Consider the following 8166-nt stretch of genomic DNA (forward strand, 5'->3'; position numbering starts at 1 on the left):
TGTTGAGTTTATCTCTATTATTAGTTGGAATCCACAACACCACTATCAACTGTAACTATCAGCGCCAAAATGGTGAAAATGAAATAGGCACAAAATACCACTCCTAATAGCCTGACCATGTGTAGAAGTCAGAGTCAGTATGTAAAATTACGGTATTTGATCCGTAAGTGATAAATTAAGGTTGTATAGAGTTCACGAAGCTTCCGAAGCCGAGGTGCCTGCACTTAGTTTATATATTTTGAATGAGGTTTGATTGTGTTTGTTGTGCGTTGTGTTGCCAGTTAAGTGTCGATGTAGTAATTATAAAAATGAGATTATTTAAAAAAACAATGTGTAAAATTAATATAATTTGGTAAACTGAAGGTTTTCTTTAGTATTTTTTGTAATAATTTTCACATTAATGGTATTTTTCGCGGAATATATTAGTTTAATGTTTACTGTAACAATACAGTTGTAGTCACTAGAGATAATTTTTTAATCGTGATCTGATTAATTTTAAAATAAAAAATGTTGACGTGATTTAACACTAGTGCTTAGTAATTCAGCTATGTTTAATTCAGTCAGGGAAAATTTTTACAAAAAAATATTTATGTACCAGTGCCTTTTCTGTTCTAATTATTGTATTTATAAATTATAATATTTCATACAAACAAATGCTTTGTATAATGTAAGCAAAGTCAAAAATACAGGAATTAATTTTAAAAACTAAGAATAAATTCTTCTGCAGATGCTGTGTATCTTTTAACGAGTTTTTTTTTAAACTCTTAAAACAAGACTATTTGTATTTACCGATTTAATTAAACAATAAACTGGTAGAAAATGAAATCAAAATTAAAAGACAAATTCCTTTCGAATTTTTATTTATTTATTTTCTTTCCATATACTGCCCATTCGTTTTTAACATTAAATTATTACATAATTTTGTCAAATAAGTGGAAAATAAGTTTGGATTGCCGGATTAACAACAACCGGTATCGGTGTACAGGTGTGAGCAAATAATTATAGTACTATAAATATAAGTAAGTTATCAATAGACAATAAAAGCGTGTCTTAAAGCACAAATAAGACATCACACAGTTAACACTACCACTGTACACTCCATCCGTCCAACTCTCCGAGGCACTCGCGACCTGTGTAAAACATTTAGATCTATTCTTCATATTTTTAAAAATACCCTCTGTTAGTGCTAAAAATGTAGACACCGCGATAGTGTGTGTATGCCGCTGCATGGGGCTGCGTGGGGCGCCGCCGGGGGCCTAGCGGCGCAGGGCTCCGGCGACCGGCGATGTCGGGGGGCGGGGGCGCGCCGCTTAGGGCAGCGTGTACTTCACGTACGGCACCTCCACGTCGTTGTCGTCCTCGTCGTTGCAGCACAGCTCGAACACGAGCGCCTTCACGTGCGGCTCCAGCTTCTTCTTGGAGACCGCCATCACCACCTCCGACATGGGCAAGTTCAGCCGCTCCTGCTTCTTGCCTTTGGGCATGAAGAACGAGTACAACATGCACACGCCCTGCGAGAGCATCGTGATCTCGAGCTTATGCTCGTTCTTGAAGTAATCGAGGAACTGCTGCAGCGTGATCTCTCCCTTGATCTCGAATCTGTCCCACAGGGTCCACTTCTTGTCATAGTAGGTGTTGACCGGCGCGGCGATGGGCTCCGAGAAGCCGAAGAAGGGTAGCGCAAGGTTGACGAAGCCGTTTTTGAAGACTTCAAGGATGTTGTAACCCTGCGCCAGCTTGTATAGCTCGAGGCAGACGAGGCCGGCCACGACGGAGGTGGTGGTGGCGATGGCGGGGATGATCTTGCCGGCGATCAGCTTGGAGCGATGGCGGTCGGCGGGCGGGATCTTGTAGTTGGCGGCGCGCAGATTGGACGCGGCCACGATGAAGTCCATGTGGAAGTTGGTGTCGTCGTCTTTCTCGAACTCGAGAGGTGTGATCTTGAGGCCGCCGAGAGAGCCGGGAGGCGGAAGCTCCGATATTATGTTCTTTACTTTGTCCTGGTCCATATGGTCGTTGTTCTGAGCGGCGAGATGTGTATCTGTCACTGCAATTTTAACACCGCGTCGTGGCTTGAATTCTGGCACCTGAAATTATATTATTTTGTTCAGAAAACTGTTTCGATAAATTATATAATGTAATTTGTAGTACAGCAATTTATTAGGAAATATAATACCTCAACACTAGCAACCATCCTTGCAATGGCTTCCCTGTCGACGCATGTGGGCAGGCCGTACACTTGAGCGCGGAGGTTGGCGGCGGCCACAATGTAGTCGAGATGCAGCTCATCCTCGGGGTCAAAGACGAGAGGCGAGGGGCAGCGCTTGGGTCCCGACCAGAATGGCGCACCACTCAGGGTGGGCTGATCAGGGGGGAAGTTGAACAACAGCTGCTTGATCTGGTTCGAGTACTGCGCTTCCCAGTGAAGACGGGCCCATGTCACACAATCCTCAAAGTTCATTGGTCGTTCGTTGATAGCATTCTGGAAATAGAAAGTTAAAAATATAAAATTGCCACTAGGAATAATAAAAATTGAAGAATTGATTTAATTTTTAGATATGTTAGATTCACAAGATAAAACAAAAAGAAGCAGTTTAGTTACCCTGACGCTCTCAATGGCGTCGAGCGGTTGGCTGCCGGGCAGCTTGATGGTGCGCTCGAGGAAGTGGGGGTCAGTGAAGTACTGAGCGGCGTGCTCGGCCGCCTGCCGGAACAGGCCCTCGAACTCATCGCGCGCCCACTGCAGCGTGTGCTCGATGGCGTTCGGGAAGTTCTTCAAAGTGCAAATTGGGATGCTCTTCTCCGGCGGGTCCTGCGACGAGCTGTACGACTCCGTCAGGAATGGTACCACCACCTGCAGTGTGTTTACACGTCATTTAAACACCTTAAGGACCCTTTAACTGACGCTCAAATTTGTTAAATGATTGCTATCTCTTAGTTTACATTAGTATGACAAAATTAACACTAGTAATGTTTTGTTCTACACTTGAGGCAAATTTTCAGTTGACTAACTTTATATTAAAACAGCTGTGTGTGTCATAATGCGCACAACTATAGTACAACCTGCGTGTTGCCCTTAGTGCCGAGTGTGCCACTCTCGAGCAGCGGCTTGCGGTAGTAGACGCAGCGTCTGTCCATGTATATCCTGGCGTCCACGTTGTCCAGCGCGTTGGCCACGCCGTCCAGCTGCTCGAAGAACTGGTCGTGGTACACGCACTCCGTCTCCGGGCACACGCGATTCTCGTGCGCCACCACATTCATTGATGGGTTCATTTTCTTGATCACCTGTAATTGTTCAATTGAAAAATTGGTTACAGAAATAATATTTAGTCAGCGAGAGCTTTCAAAGAGAATCCAAAAGATCTACTATTCATGGAAGCATTCATACAAATTCAGACATATTTCATGCTTACCTTAGCAGCGGTGCTGGACTTTGGTTTCTGTACATCGCTGGGCCGGAAGAGGAACTGCCGGTTAAGGTTGGACTTCTCTATGAGGTCCATATCGGTGACGGTGATGCAGCCGCCATCCGCGCCCACACCGATCATCGCAAAGTTCTTCAGCAGCTCGCACCCGATAGCACCCGCGCCTGGAAACAAATCAATCAAATTGGTACAAGAACAAGCTGCAAAACATGTTCCAACTTGAATATTGTTTCAACGTTTTCAATATCAATTTATGTCTTTATATTTGTATTATCTATACATATTAATAAAATTGGAGTGTCTGTATGTAATATAAAGAAAAAAAATCACATTTCGCGCACATGATGTATTTGCGACCGGCTGAAACGGCTTGACCGATGGACGTAAGTCCCGTCAAAATTAAATTGAACACAGAGATTTTATACGGTACTTTTTTTAAATCAACGCTGAAGAAGTCGCGGGTGACCGCTAGTGAATTAATAAAAATCTATTGTCTCTATATAAATATGATTGTATCTTTTTTTTTGTTTTAATGCTTACAAATTAAATTACATGCTATTCAAATTTTATAAGTAAAAGTAAAACTACTATTTGTGGCAGAACTATAAAAGAGTAGTAAATTATTCTTCAGAGAAGCATCTTAAATAAGTTGGTTATAAATAATATGAAAATTCAATTTATATTACTATTTTTCTTAAAATAAAATTACTCAATTAAATGAACAGTCGCGCACTAGACTACTTATTGTCAGTCAATGCCCTTGTAAGATAATAAGCCTTGTGCAGTACAAAGAAAAAACATTGCGTTGAGTCATTCAATTATTAACAGTCACATCTTACCTTTAAGTTCAACAATAAAAAAAAATTAAAAAAAGGTGCTAACTCCTTTTTCAATTTAAACTCTAAATGTTTTTTTTTGTAAATATGGTGACAGAATTATCCTGCATTTGTTTTTTTAATAAAAGAACATATAAAACTGATGAACTAAAGACCATTGTAGGCACATGGTTTCTCTCAACGAATCACGTCATAATTTCATGCAGGTATTTAATCTATAATGCATAGAGATAAACACAATATAAACTGTAACTTAATGCATATGCAACTAAGGTCGCAGCTCACGGTATTTATTGTTGATAAGCATTCTACGAGTCTTGTGCAATATTATTGTGCATTGAATTTATTTAAAAAAAAAAAAAACAATTACCACTTACCAACAATGAAATACTTCAATTCACCAAGTCTCTTCTGGAAGTCTCGGCCAAAAACAGCCACCTGGCCATCGTAACGCGATCCAACAGGCTTGCATGTCTCCTCTGTTAGAACGGAGCGGTCTTTGGGCAGGCACTCAATAGCATCAAGGTACAGCCACTGAACTATCGGATGGAACTTTCCAGAACAGGCCTTCATGACTTCTTGTGCGACTACACCACCAATTGCTGCATTCATTGGGTTAAGATCGCCTGATGATACCTGCAGAATTATTTACTATAAAAGTGTACCAAGAGAAATACATATCATAAAAGTATTTCAAAGAGATGCCAAATAGCATGATATAGTTATAAAACGTACGTACCTTACAAAATGTTTCTAACAACTCTGTATTCAATTCAACATCTTCATTGCAAACTTCCTTATCTTTAACTAAGGTCTTTACATACTCCAGGAACTTGGTAGCATCAGCATCACACCATGGTTTAGGCAAACGCCCTTCTGCATCCTGGAACTTATGAAGGGCAGCAAAAGCCAAGTGCAACTGTTGCGGATAATCAAATTTGCCAAAATCTGCCATCAGGAACTCTGGTTCTTTAATAGACTCCTTAAGAGGTTTGAAATTGATCTTTTTGGGCATCTTCACTTGTGTGACAATACCGCCTCGTTGATATTTAGAGAAATTTGTGGTGTCACCAATGCTGAAGGTGTAAGGACCAAGCACTTTGATTTTTCGTGGTTCACAGCCGTTAAGTTCAGTCATACCTTGGATCTGTAAATGCAACAATCAAGATAAAATACTTTTACTTAAAAATAACAAAACAATTAATTTCCCCAAGTGACATCAAATTACATATTAATAAAATATGATGAAACATTTGCACACTTATCAACATATCTTCAAAATAAATTTGACAAACTAGGTTTCTTTTCATATCAAACTTAGGCTAGATTAAGCAGTACTCTTTTAAGGTAAAACATTGTACAAAATCTGAAAATTTACATAGCTATCTGTACAAGTCTATTGGTAAGCAGAATAACAAATTAGCCAAGTTATCTGTATCCCAAATATATTCAGAAAAAACATCTTATGATGACAGCAGATAAATAAATTATATTAAAGTAAGTAATTATAATGTAATCTTACATAGTTGTATAATGGTTTTATGACAAATACAAAATAATTTGAAGCCATAGTAATGATGTATAATGAGTTATATTTAGCACATTCTCATTGAATGCAATCTTGAAATATTCAAGTTGAAAAGAAACAGTTTTTAGATCAAGAAAATATTCACCAAATGAGAGCTAAACTTTTTTTTTTTAACTTTTACAAAATACTGCCATTTACCACAAGATTAATAAAATATTCAAAGCATATAACTGGTTATTAGTGTTGTATAACTAAAAATCAGTTATGGGCCAGGTTTTAACACTATGAATGTGTACGGTGTGGTATAAAAACTTATGAAAAAGTTAACTATGCTTGTAAAGAAAGTATTTTTTATGTGATATAAGTTTTCAAGTATCTTAGTGGCTCTTAACTTTGAATGAGTTGCTGCGCAGAACACAATTTCAAGTTTAGCGAGATGCAGGGGGAGGGCAATGCACAGAACACCAATAACCTTGACCTAAATGACTACTCATATTATCGAAATAACAAATTTGTTTTATTTTCATTTTAATCCAGTGTAGATTGCTTTGATTTTTTTTTATAAAGAAGTTTATGACAAACTATTATCAGGGTTTGATTTATATCAAGCTGATTATAAAAATGTAAGCCAAATGCACAAGTGTTAATCTACCCTCTACACTTTTATAATATTAATAAAAAAAATTGCAACCAAAATGTGCCCAGTCACCTTCTATCTTTGTTTTAACATTTCCATACCACTACAATTTTTATGTAAGAAGTGTTATTACCAAGCACTGGTACCAAACATGTTAAAAGATATTTGCCAAGATTCAAATAAACATGAAATTAAACTTGCAATATCCAACACTAATTTGATTCAATTACTACTACTGCCAGATAAACCTTTATGATCATAAAACCCATTGACTCTTAAGAAGGAACTCTGTTAAGATAAAATAAAATTTTTAAGGTATATTCCAAAAAATATTCATACCTCACTAAATGTTACATAGTCTCCATCCTCAAGTCCATGGCGCGTGTCATCCAAGCAAGTGACAACGGCTTCGTATTCGTGCGTGATCACCGCTACCATAGCTGATGTGGGATTTTCACCAGTCACATCTAATACTGTAAATTCTGGACCAAAGTCGCAAAACACTTGTGAAAACAGGCCCCTCGTATCGGCAATGACTAAGGCAATATTATTAGCGTGAGTGATGGCTGCTATGCGCTCTTGTTCCGCCCACGATGCACCAGTCAACACTACGACACGGAATTTCTTCAGAAATTCCTCGGTTAGGGCTCCGGTATACGCAGTGGTTGGAACGTAATGGTTCAGTTCGGCTAATTGTTCACATGAGGCCAAGGCTCTATTTTGACCGATGGCGCTCTCGGACAAGTAGAATTGAGACGACAAGTCCGCAATTGTGCAAACGCGATCATCATGCAGGGTAACGGACTTAACACCACCGAGAATCACGTTTTTTGCAACTTCTACTCCGAGACCACCGAGGCCAGAGATCAAGACGTCGGAGCTGGCCATCCTGCGCATAGCATCATGTCCGAGGACGTAAAGTTGCCTGGAATACAAACTTTCGTCAATTTCATCTTCCACACGCGTTCCATTGTTCGCCATTGCTGCAGATTTGCAACGGGTCTCTCCTGTATTTAGCTTCCGCTTTTTCGCCGGGGGGTCAACGGAATTATCGGCGACTTCAGCACTAGACATCGGGCACGAACGCGCACAATTTTGACAGAATTTTGCTTTGTATTCTCCAGCACAATCAAGAAATAGTCTTCAAATTATTGGGGACGACATTCGCTCTTCGCTTCTATGAAGGCCCGCTTACTCACTGTCATGAACTTAGCCACGAAGCAACGTGGAAAAATATTCAGGAAGTTCTGCTGTTGTTTTATTTCTTCTTATGATAGGTCTATGAAAGAATTTTTTATTATTTTATTATTGAAATAAAAATATTCATTAATATTAACACACAAGTCTAGGAACGAAATTAGTTTTTGATTGACTTACTTACTGTGAATTTGAAAAAATGACAGATATATTGGAACTTAAATGGAAAAGAAAAAACTCTAAAGATTTCCATAAAGTTATGTGTAACTTACTTAATAAAAGAAGTAAAAAATAACTTCATGAAAACTTTAAATTTGCAAATCGTTATTCTAATCTTTTTATAATTTAAATTTCATCATATTGGAATGTATTTCTAAATCCTCAATCCTAAATCGATTTGGAAACGTAAAAATCGAGTTATACCTTCTGCTTCTGTTTCTGTAGCAAACTTCAGAATGATCCTTTCATTTTAATTTTTATGAATTGAATGACTTGTTAAACTGACCAATTTACATGGACAGGCTATGAACCGTGGTATTTTGT

At 38.6% G+C, this 8166-nt stretch overlaps 1 protein-coding gene across 1 annotated transcript; it reads right to left on the bottom strand.

The window, feature by feature from the left end:
• Positions 1–869: 869 nt before the first annotated feature.
• LOC106710386 (ubiquitin-like modifier-activating enzyme 1) lies at positions 870–7661 on the bottom strand. Its single transcript, XM_014502407.2, has 8 exons — positions 6766–7661; positions 5001–5408; positions 4639–4897; positions 3414–3589; positions 3064–3285; positions 2603–2854; positions 2177–2482; positions 870–2087 (listed from the first exon to the last, which is right to left on the bottom strand). Exons 1-8 carry the CDS (start codon positions 7498–7500, stop codon positions 1311–1313), a joined length of 3135 nt encoding a protein of 1044 aa, XP_014357893.2. The 5' UTR covers positions 7501–7661; the 3' UTR covers positions 870–1310.
• Between the last annotated feature and the right edge of the window lie 505 nt (positions 7662–8166).

This window comes from Papilio machaon, chromosome 13, assembly GCF_912999745.1.
Source record: "Papilio machaon chromosome 13, ilPapMach1.1, whole genome shotgun sequence".
Lineage (NCBI taxonomy): Eukaryota > Metazoa > Arthropoda > Insecta > Lepidoptera > Papilionidae > Papilio > Papilio machaon.